This window comes from Tachypleus tridentatus, chromosome 6, assembly GCF_004210375.1.
Source record: "Tachypleus tridentatus isolate NWPU-2018 chromosome 6, ASM421037v1, whole genome shotgun sequence".
NCBI lineage: Eukaryota > Metazoa > Arthropoda > Merostomata > Xiphosura > Limulidae > Tachypleus > Tachypleus tridentatus.
The window spans coordinates 168,187,109-168,208,028 of record NC_134830.1 but is presented as its reverse complement, the minus strand read 5'-3'; the positions used below and the strand labels follow the sequence as shown (position 1 = coordinate 168,208,028).

The window sequence follows — 20,920 nt, the reverse complement described above, 5'->3', positions numbered from 1 at the left end:
CCCATGTTAATATTACTTAATAAGTTCACAAGTATAGCTAAACCAGACTAAAGGCGATTTATCAGTCACTGTTCCAGATAATTCCAAGATAAAATAGACAAAATGTTAAAAAAAGTTTTGCATTGTGTTAATTCAGCTCAAATAGTTCCAGTTTTATTAACATACTAGACAATACATGTGTTATAAATAAGTAATAATTTTAACTACACACGATTTCGTACATATATATATACACACAAAAATATTGGAACAAGTAAAATATTCAACGTTCAATCACTCCTATCCCAAGTCAGCATTTAGGATCGGGTGCTGATATCAGCCAATAAACTCTTTCTGCACTGATATCCTTTACTGCTCATGTCACAAAATTTTAGTGGTTTGGTTTATTTTAAATTTCGCGCAAAGGTACTCGAGGGTTATCTGCGCTATATTTTAGTGACTTACATTAAGAATTTAATTAAACTACTTTTTTGTTTATATTATACCAATTAGTATAGTATAAAATCGTAACTTATAATTCACATTTTAATGGCATATAAGATTTACGTTATTAAGTTTATAATATAATAATTTTAAAAATATCTTAAATTCCCCTAGTGTGAAGAATGTGACAAATTTTCTCTAGGCTCTTTCTTTTCTATTTTATTCACTAGTCACCACCCCGCCAATAATTACACAGTTTAACATAAATTTCTCATTATAAAATCGTCGTTGCTCAGACAAATCATAATTTTATAGCGTACAATCCTGTTTGGTTACAGAGCCACACCCACCTGTTACATCCTTTTTTTCAGGATTTTCTAACAGTTCTTTTTTACCCTTAATACTATATTATGCATAGCAAATATAAGTCAAGTGAAGCCAAGGTTTTCATCTATCGAATGACGTGTTATGTAACGCTATTTTCTGAACAGAGAAATATCTCTGTTAGTACAAGCTTAATTCTATGGATGATTTTATAACAGCTCTTGTCGCATAGTTAGGAAGCCAAAAAAAATGTGGTAGTTAGGGGGAAATGTAAGCTTCTTGTATATTATTATTCTGTGTTGTTTCGTGCATTATTCAATTCAATAAAAATATTTAATGCATTACTACTGTTAGTATAAAAAAACGTGTTAAAAGTAACCCTCAATCGATATAAAAAAAAGACCAGGATAATACTTTATTTTTTTAATTTTTAAAGCTTAGTCTTTATTTATTATTATGAATGTTTCTCAAATATAAACAAACGAATATTTCTTTAGGTTAACTGAGGTTATATTAGATAAAGTAAATAATAATATAATAACAATGTTTCACGAGGTATGCACGTGACGAGCTCGGAGCAGCTCGTGGGTAGTATAATTTGATAGCGTAGCGTGAGCTTCTCATTTCCTAAGTGATTTACAACTTATAATGGCGCGAATAGTAATTAGACACCGTTCTAAGGGCAAAAAACAATTTACTTTAAGCATAAATACATGTATGCTGTTACAAGTTTAAGGCTGCTTAGGGTAATCGAATGTAATTTTATGTTACAATGTAAAGTCATTCTAGAACGAAAAAAGAACAGTTTAGGTTACTTCGATTCTTTTGTGACTACGTTTGTTTAGAATTAAGCACATGTTCACACAGCATTTCCTTGCTCTGCGCACCACGGATATCGAAACCCGGTTTTTAGCGCTCTGAGTCTGCAGACATACCGTTGTGCTACTGAGGAGCTGATTAATGAGACCTCCGTCAACTCGACCAAGTATATATAAAGTCAGGGTATAGGAAATAAAGAAATCAATATAAAATTTCACCGAAAACAAATATTTCAAAAGCATTTGAAAGGTTTCAAAGATTACGTAAATGCGATTTGTTATTTTTTTACAATGAAAAAAGCATTTTCAGTCTTAGATGAGAACGCCACAATCTTTGTATGCAGACTAGTGAAAAACAAATACTTCATATATTCATAGACAAATCATGTTAAAAATTATCAAATATACTTTATTAAAAACAAATATGATATCTTGTATGTGAGAGTTTCTAATATTTACTAAAAGTTTGCCAATTCCACAGATGGGGGTGTTATAACGTGACAGTCAACCCCACTATTCGTGAGTAAAAGAGTAGCCCAAGAGTCGGCGGTTGGTGGTGATGACTAGCTGCCATCCCTGTAGTCTTACACTGCTAAATTAGGAACGGCTAGCGCAAATAGACCTCGAGTAGTTTAGCGCAAACGGTCGCACCAAACATGTTCGCCCTCCTAGCCGTGGGGGCGTTATAATGTGACGGTCAATCCCACTATTCGTTGGTAAAAGAGTAGCCCAAAAGTTGGCGGTGGGTAATGATGACTAGCTGTCTTCCCTCTAGTCTTACAATGCTAAATTAGGGACGGCTATCGCAGATAGCCCTCGAGTAGCTTTGCGCGAAATTAAAATCAACAACAATGCGCAAGATTAAAAAAAATAAACAACTAAAACCAACTCATTAGTTTAGAAATTCAGTTCATCTTTATATATGCAAAAACGGCTCGTTTGGGTTGAGAAAATATTTTACTTAGAAGACCGAACAACGTTTCGACCTTCTTCGGTCATCGTCAGGTTCACAAAGAAAGAAAGAGGTAACTGACCGGAAGCTGACCACATGCTTGGAAGGGATTGTGTAACTGAGTGTCGTAATGTAGAGGGCGGTGTTAGATGTTTGAATATATAATTTTATTTATTTTATTATATTTAATATAGGTATAAAGGCGTTCCTTTGTATTGGTTTATTTTGGGCTTAAGTTGTTGTATAAGTAAGGCTTCTTTTATTTTGCGTTTGTTTATGTTTGTTTCTTTATTTAGTATTTGAGTGTTTTCTATGGTTATGTTGTGTTTATTTGACTTGCAGTGTTCGAAAACGTGTGAAGGTGACTTTTTTATGTTCTTTGAATCTGGTTCCCATTTTCCTACTTGTTTCTCCAATATAGAAGTCGTGGCAGTTATCACGTATTTTATAAATAATGTTAGTGTGGTGTTTGTCAGTGTAGTTTTTACATTGTATAGACCTCAGTTTTGTGCCTGGTTTTTGAATAAATTTGGTACTAACTGGAATGTCATATTTTCTTACCAGTTTTTGCCAAATGTTGGTTATTTGTCTGCTGATGTCGGGAATATATGGTATGCAGCAGTATATGGTTTCGTGATTTTTTGATTCGTGAGATATATTTACTTTTGTTGGTTGACTTGTTGGTTATTTGTCTGCTGATGTCGGGAATTTATTCAAAAACCAGGCACAAAACTGAGATCTATACAAAGCGGACCCGCTTTGATTGGAAGCACTCTGTTGTTTGTTTCTTAATGGCTTATAACCCGTGTAATAAAAACTACTACTACGAGATGGTAGCATGGGGTTTGGAACATGACCAGCACTTTCCGTCAAAGCTGTTGTATCTGAAGAAAATATTTATATAAATGAAAGTGATAAATGTTTAATCGTCAATTCGCGAGGAACATGACAAAAATTGTTTATTATAATAAAATATGCGACAGCTTACGCCCGATATGTTGAACATTTACGCAGTAAAAATAAATCCATGATAGTGAATATTTTCACATTTATTTCCTCTTCATTCGTGTAAAAAAACAAAACAAAAAACAATTAATTTTGCTCATCGTACCAGCTAGATGGCAGTAAAATCTTTCTCGGGGATTATTCCCGCTTTGAACAATGGGTACATCTTTTATAAGACTGCTCTGGATACGTATTCGTTTGAACGGCCTGCGCGATTTAGGGTAGGTCGTCGTGGTACAGTCAAGATGTAGGAGACTCGTGAATGTAAGGAAAGGTTACCGAGCGTCTCATGTTCGTATCTCAAGATCACCTCGTGACATTGCGTGGAATGTTTTGTTATTTTGTAACCAAGGGGACGATCAAAATTGTTAGGCTCGCTTGTTTACATACAGCTTCTGAGCAGCATGGAAAAAGAGGAAACAGCATGCTCGAAAAACTTCGAAAGTAAAGAACTAAATGTATTCTCAGCTAGGTCATCCGTTAGTTCTGAAAAAGCAGAGTTCCTAGCATCACAACTAGCTAACCTCAAAAATGTCGAACACGCTGGTAACATGACCTCTAACCGTCAAAGAGACCCTCGACTATGTTGGGTAGAACCAGGGATAGCGATGTGGTTCATATGCATCACTTCGTTCTGTCTCTCCACACTGTGTGTAATGAAGGTGTGGCTCCTTCAACAACAGCTATCAGTCTTAGAGACAGAATACAAAGAGATAGTAAAAAGAACTCCAGCTTTTGATGATGTGAAATTGCAAACCGATGCGTTAGTAAAGGAAGTAAGTGTTGTATACGTGTTAAAAATATTCCAAATAAACGAGTCTAGAAAAATCGAGTAACAAAATTTTACGACAAAAACATTAAAATAGTTCTAGTGTTACCGAAGTAAAAAAATTAACTATTGAAAGGATTTATTTGTTTGTTTATAGTTAAATCCAAAGCTACATAATAAGATGTGTGTGCCCACAGTAGATACCGAAATCCGTTTTTAGGGTTATTGCCTTTTAGAAATACGGCTATGCCGTTAGGAAGTTATATAGAGGTTTTTTATACATTTTAATAATTTAATCGAATTTTGTATATTATTTGTATATATGCTTATACATAAACGTAATTGTAACGTAAAATTCTAAATATAGGTTTCAGTGATTTATCAATTACAATGGAGGAAAATGATAGCTATTCAGTTTGTGTGTACGATGGATGTGTAACGAAGTAGAAATCTTGTATAAATGTTCAGTGTTATAACAAAATTTTGAATAACAATTTAAGTAAATTAGTTGTTGTTTAGTTCGTGAAGGCATAACATACCAGAAAAAGTTTGAATCGATGTTTTCAAATGTAATTTTCGAAATTAATTGATCGATAGAAATATTTCTATATAAATCGTTCAATTAATGGAAAGATGTCAGTATATAAAAACGAATGAATGGAAAGATTTTTCTGCGAACGAAATAATTACTGAAAATAATCTCTTAAAATAAAACAATAAATGGAACGTTTGCCTCCTCTGTGAATGACTCGTCCAATAGAAATATTTCTGTATAAATTAGCCGATCAATGGAAAAATTTCGGTATTTATAAAGCAATGAATAGAAACGCAAACCTTTTGTATGGAAATTATTCATTTAGTCCTAATTTTGTTTCTTTATTTCAGGAATCTTTTAGAAACTTCCAAATGTTTTTGTAACTCTCTTCGATAAGTAAGTTATTCTATAAATGAATTACAACAACTCCCAGTTAATCATCAAGTTTAGGATTGACTGACATGCGACTTCACAACAACTATCACTAAATTAATAAGTAGACCTGATTGACATGTGGCTTCACATTAACTATCATTTAACAAGTAGACCTGACTGACATGTGGCTTCACAACAACTGTCGCTTGATTAACAAGTGAACCTGACTGACATGTGGCTTTACAACAACTATGGCTTTATTAGCAAATACAGGCTTGATTGGCACCTAGGTTATACCTGTATGCGCTTGTTAATACAGTGTCTCGTTTCCAGAGGTCTCTCAAAAAAATGTCGTTTATTTGGTGAGAAATTCAAGAGGGAAGAATATTTTACTAAACTGAAAAACATACGACCATTTCACTAGAAGCGAACGAAACATTTTGTTACTTTCAACTGACGAAGACGGAAGGAACTCTGTGAAAGAACAGATGTAAACAAGAATTCAGGAGTTTAAGGCGCCAACAATGTATGACGGTCACAAAATGAAAAGAAACGTTACTAAAACGTATATATGTAAGACTGCATAGGACAGCAAGATTTTTTTTTTTTTTGCTTAGCTTTATTTTGAATTTCACGCAAAGCTACACGAAGGCTATCTGCGCTAGCCGTCCCTAATTTAGCAGTCTAAGGCTAGAGGGAAGGCAACTAGTCATCACCGCCCACCGCCGACTCTTGTGCTACTCTTTTATCAACGAATAGTAGGATTGACCATAACATTATAACGCCCCCCATGGCTGAAAGGATGAGCATTTTTGGTGTGACGGGGATTCGAATTCGCGATCCTCAGATTACGACTCCAGTGCCTTAACCGCCTGGTCATGCCGGGCCAGGACAGCAAGACTTTAGTTTTATATTAAACCTTGATCATAAGTCTTGGGAAACTACCTTCGTCATTTAGTGTTTGTGTTTTTCTTATAGCAAAGCCACATCAGGCTAGTTATTGAACCCACCGAGAGAAATCGAATCCCTGATTTTAGCGTTGTAAATCCGTAGACTTACCGCTGTATAAGCGGGGCACTCGTCATTCAGTACTTGATTTTTATGTTAACTTTTAGGAGATTTGGCGCAGTTTCTCCTGTTTGTACACATAGTGTAGCACTTAATGTAATTTTCCTAAAAAATTTTAAAAAAAAGAATTATTTTATTACTGAATTACTTTTAGGAATGACAACTGTAAACAATGAGTTTGTTTGTTCTTTAACCTAAAGCAGTACAGTGAGCTATCACAAAGTTTAATCTTACAAACCTACGAGTTTATCACCGAGCCGTAAACATACACGGAGAGCTTTCACTTGCTCCGATAAAGGATTGTTATGTGTCCCCTTCTGTTTCTCCGCCCTGTCTTCTCCAGAGCCCCCTTCAGGGCAATGAGAACCAGAAACATTTCCCGGCTACCCCGACATCTCGGTGAGAGGGAGGGGGGTGTTTACTATGGAAAGTTTGACAAATTAATTCGATGACCTTCTTTAAACTTTTTTCTTTCCAAATGATCAAAGCAGAATAAGCGACTTTCATGGTTTTTAAATGTGGCCAAATAATATTCGCCTCATATCAACTAAAAGTGTTCATTCACATAAACATGAATCAAATTATAATTTTAGCGAATATGTGCTTACAAGCGGTCAAGCATGGCAAGGTGGGTTAAGGCGTTCGACTCCTATTCTGAAGGTCACAGGTGCGAATCCCGGTCGCACCAAACGTGCTCGCTCTTCTAGCCGTGAAGGCTTTATAAAATACGGTTAATCCCATTATTCGTTGGTTGAAGAGTTGGCAGTGAGTGGTGATGACTAGCTGCCCCTCCTCTAATCTTACCCTGCAAAATTAGGGACGGTCATTGCAGATAGCCCTCGTGTAGCCTTGCGCGAAATTCAAAGAGAAACTGAGGTTTTATTTTTTTTTTACTATATTCGATCAATAAAATGTACATGTAGACTATAGTACTAATTTTTACATCGCCTTGTATAAATGGTTTGTTGCAACAAACAGTTTTTGTATGTAGTGAAGAGGATTATATTTTTGCAAAGTGAAAGTTTTCACATTACCCTGTTGGTGTTTCTAATCATTTCTACAGTGAATTGACCTGGAAGTATCAATTACAGCTTATAAACAGGCTTAGCTGAAGGAAAAAAACATAACATATTTTATATCTTTAACAGCATATTGAACGCCATCTGGCGATGCCAAGTCGGTTTAAAAGGGATGCAACAGCCTCTGAGTGTCTCTGTCCGCCAGGTAAGAATTTTTTTTAACGCTGTCAGTGATGTTCAATCTCAAGTGAATGTGTATAAATTAAAGCGATGCAAGGTGTGAAGAAGTCGTCCTTTTGACGATTTGTTCAGTTGGAAATTTACCTTAGTGTTTGTCGTGTACGTATGTACATAACTTAGATTATTTATGTTTCCAAGTGAATACATATCTTGGAGTTTTCAAGTACAGTGTATTTTATTATATTTATTGAAGGAATTTATGTTAGGAGTTTGAAATACCTGGGCTTGGCATGGCCAGCTAGGTTAAGGCGTTCGACTCGTTATTTGAGGGTCGCGGGTTCGAATCCCGGTCGCATCAGACATGCTCGCCCTTTCAGCCGTGGGGGCGTAATAATGTTACGGTCAATCCCACTATTAGTTGGTAAGAGTAGCCCAAGAGTTGACGGTGGGTGCTGATGACTAGCTGCCTTCCCTCTAGTCTTACACTGCTAAATTAGGGACGGCTAACGCAGATAGCCCTCGAGTAGCTTTGCACAAAATTCAAAACGAAAAAAAATTGATATACCTACGCTTTAAAAACATCATTCGTATGCATAAAGTAATCTTGTCAAAACTGTATGGTTTGTTTTTTGAATTTCACACAAAGCTACTCGAGGGCTATCTGCGCTAGCCGTCCATAATTTAGCAGTGTAAGACTAGAGGGAAGGCAGCTAGTCATCACTACACACCATCAACTTTTGGGCTATTCTTTTACCAACGAATAGCGGGATTGGTTGTAACAATATTACGCCTCCCCGGCTAAAGGACGAGCATGTTTGGTGCAACTGGGATTCGAATCCGCGACCCTTAGATCACGAGTCGAACGTATTCGCCCGCCTGGCCATGCCGAGCCGCCAGAATTGTAACTTTTTTTATCTGCGTTTGAGGGTAAGAATCTTTTTCTCCGTGTTAAAATTTGAAAAAAAAAATCAACAAACCAAAAACGTCCGTCAATAAATCTGTGTTTAAAAAAAATTTAAGTATGGTTTTTGGGGTTTAATATTTATGATTAGTAATATTATGCGGTGTAGTTAAGACGTTAGCGTGTTAGTTTTAAACCTTTTTTGTGTGTAAAATCCTAAACTAAACAGTTGAAATTAATGCTATAATATAAACGAAACTCGAGCAGTGAGTAGCACGTCGCTAGTTCATATATATGTTTTGGAAAACGTTCAAGAAAATTTGCCAAAACTAAATGACTGGTGAAACTTTAAAAACTAGCTGAATCTGAAAAGAAACATTTTCTGCAATGAGTTTTATTTAACATATCGAACCACAGGGCGGTCACGTAGACATCGTTTTTAGTTCAAAACAGGTTTGACTCGCAGCATTTCACAGACACATATAAGACCGAATTCCAATCACCTTGCTATGTTGGTTATAGAACTGAACAATCAGTACGTTTAATTCTAATTACCTTGCTGACCCCGCATGGCCAGGTGGTTAAGGCACTCGACTCGTAATCTGAGGGTGGCGGGATCGAATACCTGTCGCACCATACAAGTTCGCCCTTTCAGCCGTGGAGGCGTTATAACTGTACGGTCAATCCCACTATTCGTTGGTAAAAGAGCAGCCCAAGAGTTGGCAGTGGGTGGTGATGACTAGCTGCCTTCCCTCTAGTGCTGAATTAGGGACGGCTAGCGCAGATAGCCCTCCTGTACCTTTGCGCGAAATTCAGAAACAAACAAATAAACAATCACCTTGCTAACGTAATTACCCAATTGAGCATTCCACCTATTTATGTTTTTCTAAAATACGGGGTTAACCTACCAGCAACCCGTCTCAAAGAAAACCGAAACTGCAACCGTCAGACGTGTAGCTAAGTTATTACTAGTAGAACATCTTGAGACAAGACTTAACGTCCTGGAAAGAATGCCAAGTAGAGTTTTGATACGTGCTCGTGTGCATGACTTTCATGACCTATAGACCAAAACGTGCTATTAAAAAAAGCATGCAAGTTTGAAGCTGGGGATCCTCGGATGGCAAACGAGCTCGTGCGTTGTGAGTTGGGCTAAATTAGTGTAGAAGCGACAGAACCTGATGATTGCTTTACCAGTTTTCAACGCAGGTTATTTTTTAACACGAAAATTTTCAGGAATGTTATACACCACTTTAGGTTACTTTGCTTTTAGTCAATGAACAAAAAAAATTTGTGGGTTATACATTAAGTGACCAATAAACATGAGTGCGATGTTTTTATAGCTTCATTATGAAGGTTATGTTCATTTGTAACTCGAACCGCTTGACAACAGAGATATTTTTATTATTCTTCCCTTCTTACACTGTTATTTGACTGTAGCATAAACAGTAACGGTGATTTAATGACATACCCACATAAGAAATTAATTATTTTTCTGATTGGTTATTATGCTTACATTGATATTATTCTGTCTTGAGAGTGATGGTAGCAGAACAAGTAGGCTAAACAAAAACTAATTAAAGATAAAACACGAAACCCGATCGCTTTCGAAAGGTTGACGTTCCTTCATCAGGTTCGCACTATCTTAAATTATATTTTCGAGAACAGTCGCGTAGGTTGCTATTCTATACTTTAGTTTTCGTTAGCTAAGTAGAATATTGAACTTTATGATTGTAAGTTTGTAATTTGTAATTCATTTAGTTATTTATAGCTTAGCTATAGTTTTGTTTCAACACTTGAACTCTGTTTAATGCCATTACAACTTTGTTCCTTATTAAGTAGTATATATTAAATTGTGAAACTTTGATATATTTATTTTATATTTAGGAGAAACGGCGATTTTGTGGATGTGTGCGTGTGTGAGAGGGAGAGAACATTTTTATATTAAATTAGCAAACTTGATTCTTTGTAGAATGAAAACCACCTAAAGTCAGTGGGTAAAATACCCACTTTTCATGTTGTTTGGCAAGACAATATATCATTATTGCCTAGCCTTGATGTCTTTTGATACGAATACACCTAAACCGGTTTTTAATTGTATTAGTATAGAATAGGTCTGTGTGTCCTTTGTATCAACTTGATCTTTTGTGCTTCAAGGTGTGTTTACGTGTATGTATGTTAGAATGGACACTGATAAACGAACCTATACTTTAGAATACAAAGACCAGATTCGATTGATGAGGTGGTCGTATCTGTCTTTACGTCATCCACAAAGTATTTTTGTATTACAAACACCCTACTAATAAAGAGATGCCATCTTCACCGACTTCTCGCACCAATTGTTTTCTGATGTTTTTTTTTTTTTTTTAGAGCTTAAAGCCGTTAACCAATCAATGCCCGACCCTCTCTGGCTTTACCTGATACAACAAAGAGTTTTTAACAAAAGTTAAGTAGTTAAGAATTCTGAATACTTATTTAACTATAGGCTGTAAACGTATAGTAATGGTTCGCGCTGTGTCTTATTTGTTTATTTCAGGGACTCGTTCACAATCAAAGACACATAGTTTTGTTTTTAGGTGTTTGCATACTTTACAAACTAAAGTCTCAGTATATTGTGTCGTATACAAACGTTGAAAACAGAATACAGTGCTGTCAAGTCTAAAACAAGACAGATAGTTAAAATTACTAAGTAAGTTTTAATAAAATCTTTTGCGTTTCGAACTTTATAAATTATCATACATGAAAAGTAAAACATGCTATCGAGAAAAATAATTTGGAGCTTTAAAAACTTTCAAAACAAATTTTATTAAAAATTAGTTACTATATCATAGATGAGTAATAAACTTACATCAAATTAAAATAAATAAAATATATATACTCGTTCCATTACAATGATCAAATACCCCCACAGTAAATAAACTAAATTTATCATACACTTTCAGTTATATTAAGTATTCTCTCTCTCCCCCAGCTTTATGTTTGAGGCTTATACCGCTAAAAGCCAAGGTTCTATACTCGTGGTGGGGACAACACAGCCCATTGTCTATATTTATGTTAACAAAAAACAGACTATTAATAAGAATATTAATAGTGCTGAGCTGTTGTAATATAATAAGTACTTGCACAGTGAGGAGTAAAAAAGCCGCCATTTACACGAGCTACTATTTTTTAGCTACTGATGACGTAACACGTCACTTCCTCTTGTGACGTTGGAAAGTTGTATAATGACTTGTGGCCCGTTCTTCAGTTGTGTACATTTTGCTACAATGGAATGATTAAAACAGATAGTAAAGTGCATGTTTTTTAATTTCACGGCGCTAAAAATTAATTTTCTTTTTGTACATAATGACTTGTTATTACTAGCGTGATTTTTACTTGTATTTCTTTTTCCATATAAAACACAAATTGCAAAAACATTTAGTTGGCTCCATTGTCGTGTATAAGTCGAGTGTATTTTAGCTCGGAAATGAACTGAGATTACACTATGAAAAGATAAGTCATGTGGCGAAGGTATTTTTAAAGAAAGTGACTAACACTGAACCTATAAATGAAACGTTTTCGTTTATTGTTAAGCGCAATCTACGCAATGGGTTATCTGTGCTCTGTTCACTGAGAGTTATCGAAACCCATTGAAAATAACTGCTAGTTTTTTGACGGTTTCAGAATACTTACTACTTTTGTCCCAATACATTTTACTTGAAAGTTTCACCACATTTAGAGTTTTGGGTCGCACGCTTTAAATAGTTTCAGCCACCATTTACTATATGTCACGTATGTTACGAGCTTTCGTCACCACCGATGAATGTTTCGAGTGTTTTGTAAATATTCGTCGTCGTCGATTCTAGGATGTTAACAACTTTCTCAGACGACTATCTAAAGTTGAAGCTCTCGAAAAGTTTATTGCTGATCAAAATAATTTAGCTATACTTTTACAACAGTTTGTTTGTTTTTTTGAATTTCGCGCAAAGCTCTGCGAGGGCTATCTGCATTAGCCGTCCCTAATTTAGCAGTGTAAGACTAGAGTGAAGGCAGCTTGTCATCACCACCAGCCGCCAACTCTCGAGCTACTCCTTTACCAACGAATAGTGGGATTGTCCGTCACATTATAACGCCCCCACGGCTGAAAGGTCGAGCATGTTTGGTGCGACCGGGATTCGAATCCGCGACCCTCAGATTACGAATCGAACGCCTTAACCACCCGGCCATGCTGGGCCCTGCAACAATTTAAATTATTTTTGTTTCTCATTATTTGAAATAAACTTCAAGCATTTCTCTATACAATACATTGATCAGAATGCATTTCAATCAGTACTCAACGACATTCAAAAAATAAACCATTCGAAAGACCACAATCTTTACGCATAACTCCCTCTAATTTAGTACTATTGAGTAGCGGGTCATCGACTCTTCTCTAGCACTTACCGGCCGGGCGTGGCCAAGCGCGTTAAGACGTGCGACTCGTAATCTGAGGGTCGCGGGTTCGCATCCCCGTCGCGTCAAACATGCTCGCCCTTTCAGCCGTGGGGGCGTTATAATGTTACGGTCAATCCCACTATTCGTTGGTAAAAGAGTAGCCCAAGAGTTGGCGGTGGGTGGTGATGACTAGTTGCCTTCCCTCTAGTCTTACACTGCTAAATTAGGGACGGCTAGCACAGATAGCCCTCGAGTAGCTTTGCGCGAAATTCAAAACCAAACCAAACCAATCTAGCACCTACCATCTACACAGCTACTCTTAGCAGAATAGTTAGATTAAGTCTCTTATTTTATACAAACACCTGTAAGTGCGGTTGTAACCTTGCGCCTTCCTATACATAGCAAGTTACACTACCACTAGACCAGCCTCACATAGCGTATGAATCGTTTCTAGGATATTGTTTTATCTTCTTCAGGGTGTATATGAACAGTTGCTTAAACATACGTTCATGGTTAACATCTATTCAAATATAATGTACTCATCTGATGATAACAACAGTACGTGACACAAATTGTGTTCCTGGATAGTATGTGTTATTTCTTAATTGCTTATATTGTAAAACTACATAAAATGGCCATTATTTCTTTCCATCTTTGCTTTTGTGACCTGGATAATTAAATTTAGAAATTAACCTACTTTCTATGTAAAAAGGGCAAATTTGCACATTTTCATTTACATAAGGTCTGAATGAAACAACATATGAATCAAGATTTACATGTATTTATGGCACAACCACTAAGGTTATCTACAGCCGTTCCTAATTTTTAACTACAGATTATAGGGAATTCGGCCAGTTAGCAGTACCCTACCGCTCGCTAAAGGATTGATTGTCACTGTTATAAAGACTCACGGCTTAAAAATATGAAATGATTCGTAGTATTGTGTGGCTTCAAACCCAGCTCGCCGGCTCTGAAATCCAGAGCTCTGTAACAGGACCAACCCGCGCCCGAATTAAAATGGTACAAAACCTGAAGTAAGGGAATTTTCATGGCGATGTAATGTAATTTTTTTTTATCTTTCGTTTTGCTCTGTGGGACCCGGCATGGCCAGGAACTTAGGGCGCTCGACTCGTAATCTGAGGTCGCGGGTTTGAATCCCAGTCAGACCAAATTTGCTCACCCTTTCAGTCGTGGGGGCGTTTATATGAGAGTCAATCCCACTATTCGTTGGTAAAAGAATAGCCCAAGAGTTGGCGGTGGGTGGTTATGGCTAGCTGCCTTCCCTCTAGTCTTATACTGTTAAATAAAGGAAGGCTAGCGCAAATAAGTCTCGTGTAGCTTTGCGCATAATTCAGAAATAAACAAACATTTTATTCTGCACTCTAGTTAAACTGAAAACAAGGTCTAACTTTCACACTAATTCCAATTCCAAAGGAATCGTGCTCTCGTTTTATTTCACGTCCTGAACATACATTTATTCAAACATTACATTAAATCACAAAAATTTCAATGCTATCTTTACTTGCATATACAACAAAAATTGTTTGAACATCCTTACACCATAGTTCCCAAACGAAAATTTGACTCTAACACAAAAAATATGCGGAAGACAATCAGAAAAACCGCACGAGACAAACGTGCACACTTTTAACAATATCTTTAAATAAGTCTCTGCTTGAAAGGTAAGAGCTTCAAAATCGATATCTGTTTAAACCGAATTTTTGTAAAATATTTCTAAATATGAATATGTTGTTTTGATTTATGCAAATGAGTTTAATTTGTTAAGATTTGGCAGGTGATGGGAATGTTAATATAAAGGTGTTTCGATTAAAGTTATTAATTACGTTGGACAAACACCCTATTAACGAATGTAATTCAATTAATCCCTTTAGGTAGGTTTGTTACAAGTTTCTTTAATAAGAAAATGATTGAACAACAGACCTATAACCCAGTATCATCGGGTTTACAAATAGTAGCAAACCAGACTAGGTAAAATTAAAGTTAACATAACGTGTAATATTTAAAATCAAGCTGGTCTGCAAAAGTTTTATCCCAGATATTATTATTATGAGTTATTAATGCTTCGGCATGATTTTCGTTCCATGCCACAGTTTTATAGTTAACTTTGGTGAAAAACCTAAAAACATGTCCTTGTAAATTATGGATAACGAAGAGCTGCACGTGTTTTGTGTCACTTCGTATTTAGGTTTCGTAATGTATAGTGATTTATTTAAATGTTTGTTGGTTTCCGTTTTGGACATTCGTGCATAACTATGCAATTGCTATGAAAACTAGAAGGAATGCAACAAGCCAACAGCACCCAACGATACTTAAAAATAAACAAGCCATCTTGCTGTTGGAGGAACTCTGACGGAAAAAAAGAATATCAGACATATCAGATTCTTTAACGGTAGCTTATGTGTTGAAGTAATTATAACTGAGGAGACAACGGAATAGCTCTAACTGAGAAAATAATACCAGGAAAAACAGCTTCTGTAGAATGTTCTTAACGGTGCAGGAGCTCTAACTGAGAAAATAACACCAGGAAAAACAACTTCTGTAGAATGTTCTTCGTGTGGAGGAGCTCTAACTGAGAAAATAATACCAGGAAAAACAACTTTTGTAGAATGTTCTTCGTGTGGAGGAGCTCTAACTGAGAAAATAACACCAGGAAAAACAACTTCTGTAGAATGTTCTTCGTGTGGAGGAGCTCTAACTGAGAAAATAACACCAGGAAAAACAACTTCTGTAGAATGTTCTTCGTGTGGAGGAGCTCTAACTGAGAAAATAACACCAGGAAAAACAACTTCTGTAGAATGTTCTTCGTGTGGTGGAGCTCTAACTGAGAAAATAATACCAGGAAAAACAACTTCTGTAGAATGTTCTTAATGGTGGAGAACCTCTAAATGAGAAAATAACACCAGGAAAAACAACTTCTGTAGAATGTTCTTCGTGTGGAGGAGCTCTAACTGAGAAAATAACATCAGGAAAAACAACTTCTGTAGAATGTTCTTCGTGTGGAGGAGCTCTAACTGAGAAAATAACACCAGGAAAAACAACTTCTGTAGAATGTTCTTCGTGTGGAGGAGCTCTAACTGAGAAAATAACACCAGGAAAAACAACTTCTGTAGAATGTTCTTCGTGTGGTGGAGCTCTAACTGAGAAAATAATACCAGGAAAAACAACTTCTGTAGAATGTTCTTAATGGTGGAGAACCTCTAAATGAGAAAATAATACCAGGAAAAACAGCTTCTGTAGAATGTTCTTAATGGTGGAGGAGCTCTAACTGAGAAAGTAACATCAGAACAAACAACTTCTGTAGAATGTTCTTAATGGTGGAGAACCTCTAAATGAGAAAATAATACCAGGACAAATAACTTCTGTAGAATGTTCTTAATGGTGGAGAACCTCTAAATGAGAAAATAATACCAGGACAAATAACTTCTGTAGAATGTTCTTAATGGTGTAGGAGCTCTAACTGAGAAAATAACACCAGAATAAGCAACTTCCGTAGAATGTTTTTAATGCTGGAGGAGCTCTAAATGAGAGAATAACACTATGTCCATCAACTTTTTCCAGTTTTATATGTGTTGATGAAGTTAAAACTGATAAGAAAACACTAGATCCATCAACTTCCTACAGTGTTATTTGTATTGGTAGAGTTATAACTGATAGGAAAACACTACATTCATCAACTTTTCACAGTGTTATTTGTATTGGTAGAGTTATAACTGATAAGAAAACACCAGATCCATCAACTTTCTACAGTGTTATTTGTAATGATGAAGTTATAACTGATAAGAAATATTTTAGTCATCTTACTCTTACTTCTGACAAATTTTATTTATTTGTTTTGAATTGTTTTCAGATTCCATCAAGTACTACATCCTGCGCATCAATTTGTTTTTGAGGGTGTATTGCGTTGTCTATTGTTGGAATTGACAGTATTGTTTTCAAACTGTCTACAATTTTCTTATATTTGTAAAAAGCACTCGTACACGTTTTTAAAAACTCTTTATTGTGATTTCAATGTGAACAGGAATCACAGTATATACGTGTATATATATGTAAATGTCACGATCTCTTGCATAGATTTAAAAAACAACAACACTGTTTTACAGCGAAAGCTTTAAGTTTACTCATTTGATACAATTAGTATACATTTCAATACCATATATTGTACAATGAACCTTGTAGTTCCGGAAACAGACGAGTTACTTAGATTCTTTGTTAGCAAACAAAAAAAAAACTAGTGTAAAAATTCATTAAGATATTATATATACTTCACCGATATAAAAGCCTAATGATGTTCCTTTAGTTTACTGATCCAATCTTTGTTGATGAGTCTTGATTGGTTTGGTTTGTCTTCAATTTCGCGCAAAGCTACTCTATGGCTATGGGTGGTGATGACTAGCTGCCTTCCCTCTAGTCTTACACTGCTAAATTAGGGACGGCTAGCACAGATAGCCCTCGAGTAGTTTTGTGCGAAATTAAAACAAACAACAGAAGGTGCGACCAACCAAAATATTCATTGTGCCTCTACAGGATAGATGAGTTTTTCAATTTCACCTCCGATGAAAATAAATCTTTAATAAATATTATATGCTTAAGAATTTCTTTGTAATAATAACTGCTTATTATTCAATTATCACCATTGAAATAGTTTACATTATTCTCATTTAAATATATTTTGTTCTTCTTGTCGTTGAATTATTCCCTAATAAGTGTGGTCGCCATCAAAATCCTGTGAGTTAGAAGCAGACGATAAGAGGTATAAATGAAATGAGTAATCAGTTAAGCCTTTTGAAGTAGTTTTCACACCTTATAAAACCCGGCCTGGCATGACCACGTGGGTTAAGACGTGCGACTCGTAATTTGAGGGTCGCGGGTTCGCATCCCAGTCGCGCCAAACATGCTCGCCCTTTCAGCCGTGGGGGCGTTATAATGTGACGGTCAATCCCACTATTCGTTGGTGAAAGAGTAGCCCAAAAGTTGGTGGTGGGTGGTGATAACTAGCTGGCTTCCCTCTAGTCTGACACTACTAAATTAGGGACGGCTAGCACAGATAGCCCTCGAGTAGCTTTGCGCGAAATTCAAAAACAAAAAAAAAACAACCTTATAAAAAGTTTTATACTTGTATTATGAAAGGTGACATTTCCAGCGCGTAGCGGTTACTCTACTGAATGTGTTCATATAATCCGAAAAGCTACTACAAATTTTAATTTTGATAAAATATAAACAACGAAGTTTGTTAAAAATTTTAATCTTATGTATTTAAGTTATTCTCTGCAATTTTCACAGTTAGTGAGCACCCGTTGACGGTAACTTACTGCTAGTTCCCATTGCTGATCACTAGAGGACACTCCAGCCACCTTGCGAAGTTAGTTTTTCGCATAATTATCGTAATCACGCCTGAGCACTTGATTTTTTTTGGTTCAGCTGGTTAAAAGATGTGTTGTGGATCGCCATATATTTATAGAGTAAACTACAGATATAATCTATTTTCATCTCTAAAGTTTTAATCTCTCTTCAAACTGCGTTTGTCACCTTCTATGGCTTCTAATTAGCAGTAATAAACAGAAGAAAAACGAATAGGGGGAAAAATACTAATTTTGTTATGGAATTCTTTAAACTGTAATAGCTACAATGAACAATAAGAAAGATGTGTCGGTATTGTATCCAAATATTGCTTTGTAATAACAATAAAAAATCTGTTTACTTCATAAACATCGTCGAAATGAATGCGCACCAAGAACTAAGTTCTATTAAATAGGGCTGAGTAGGCTGTTTACACGAAATTCATTATGATACATCTATTTTATTTTTAATACCTATTTTAACCCTATTGTTCCAACTGCGTTAATGACCTTGCACCACCATCTGATTAATAAAGACATTCAAACCGTTTGCAAACTTCTGCGTAGCTAAAACTAAGAGAGAAAAAAATTTATAAGCAAACTATGACAGATAATCAAAGTGTTTTTGCTTTACATAACGAAAAAAAAAAACGCAACTATTTATTAAACGAAAGAAAACGTGTTGTTTCAAAGAAAGAAAAATTTACCACAGTTTTGAAACTATAGGCAGAAGGGACATCCAAGAAAATTACACAGATGAATTAACAGTGTCTTCGAAAATTTTTGGCATCTACTCGATGATTTAAAATAACATCAGAACTACACGAAGAAATGTTTAGGGTTTGAATCAGCAACGCTCGAAGACAGTCAGAGAAAGGTGATCTATGTGAAATCGAAAACCCTAATGTTTCAAGTATAACGTAGGTTAATATTTGCATAGAACCAAAATATTTACGTAAACCAGGAAGGCATGATATAGCCGTTCTATGACACTGTTGAAATACTTTCTACAGCGGGAATGGAAAATGTTGTTAAAGACGATAGAATAATCAAGGCCCATAGGAGGCACTGCGGTAACTTCTGACTTAATACCAGTGACGTCACTATGGCAGACTATTTTTGTTACATTAGTACACTGTCCTGGAAAAAAAAACGTTATTAAGCTCTCAAGCCTACCATTGAGTTGCAAAAACGCTTTTTTTTATATTAAATACACTAAAGCAAACGGAAGTCAGGGGAGCTTTCCCATATACATTTAAGTTATTAAACAATTGTTTTAATTATTTTTATGAGCATTAACACCTCCCCCCACACACTGGATTAGCGATAAGTCCGCAGGCTTACAACGCAAAAATCGGATTTCGATACCCGTGGTGGGCAGAACACAGATAACATTTGTGTAGTTTTTGCCCTTAACTTCAAACAAGCCATTTTTTTTATAAACTGAATTGCGACTCCCTGCTGTGGACTCGGCGAATAGTCCAACTGTGGTTTATTCCAAAACAAACAAGCTGGATTAACATCTGCTTATACTGTCAGCCCAGCTGTTTAGAGGAAACATGACCACTAAGCTAAACCTTCGTTATAAATATTCGTTATGTCACACATTACATCGTGAGTTATGAAATATCTGTAGTCATTTGTTTCTGTTTATTTAGACAAGTGCCAAAAGTCTATATTTTGAAAGTTTGACGAGGAAGATGGAAACAGTTGATAAAACACAAGATATTTCCCTCATTTTTCACTTTCCTTTATGCGTTTGCATAATTTCAATTAAGAATAACATACAGACCTCTTGCCTCCGTGTTGAACATTTTTTTTCGGAAAAAAGAACAAATACCTAAACTTCATGATTCTTATACAAATATATGTGTAGTGACTGTGAGGTCACGTGTATTGACAGCACGAAGCTTCACTTTAAAACTAGAGTTTGTAACATATAGGTGTATCGAACAGAACTATTCATCCTCTATTTAAACCCAGACACTTTCCATTCGTTCACGTTCTCAAACCACTGATCACAATATCGTATTTAACGATTTCTCTTTCATCACCACAGGACCTTCAGACCTTGAACTCTATATTAAAGATAGTTTACTCATAACTAAATACTGCCCAACCCTTAATGATTTACAAAGCTCTTTAAATCTTAAATGTTCACATTTAACTCAGCTGTCGTGCAATATATATATATAACATTGTTTTATCTATCTATTTAACGCTATTTTTAACAAATAAGTAAACTAATGATAATGTTATTATATTATAACCTTAGTGAAAATCACCTTTCAAACATGATTATCAGATTTCACTGAAGATGAAATAACTTATTCCGAAATGTTCGAACAGGTAAATAAAATGTATGTTTCATAAACCGTCTTCATGTTCATTATTGAACTTCGGATTCCCATCGTGAATCCATTGCTTTTGTGTGTGTGTGTGTTTTTTCAAAGCAGAGTGGCCCGGCATGGCCTAGCGCGTTAAGGCGTGCGCTCGTAATCTGAGGGTCGCGGGTTCGCATCCCAGTCGCGCCAAACATGCTCGCCCTTTCAGCCGTGGGGGCGTTATAATGTGACGGTCAATCCCACTATTCGTTGGTAAAAGAGTAGCCCAAGAGTTGGCGGTGGGTGGTGATGAGTAGCTGCCTTCCCTCTAGTCTTACACTGTTAAATTAGGGACGGCTAGCACAGATAGCCCTCGAGTAGCTTTGTGCGAAATTCAAAACAAACAAACAAATTCAAAGCAGAGCCACATCGGGCTATCTGCTGAGCCCGCTGATATTAG

At 36.0% G+C, this 20,920-nt stretch overlaps 1 protein-coding gene across 1 annotated transcript in view; it reads left to right on the top strand.

Moving 5' to 3' along the window:
* Positions 1-3,694: 3,694 nt before the first annotated feature.
* Positions 3,695-20,920, top strand: part of LOC143251810 (uncharacterized) — a 121,149-nt gene continuing 103,923 nt past the window's right edge. The window contains exons 1-2 of the mRNA XM_076503053.1: positions 3,695-4,298; positions 7,418-7,493. Of these exons, the coding sequence (XP_076359168.1) occupies positions 3,927-4,298; positions 7,418-7,493 (448 nt within the window). The 5' untranslated portion in view covers positions 3,695-3,926. The remainder of the gene's footprint in view (positions 4,299-7,417; positions 7,494-20,920) is intronic.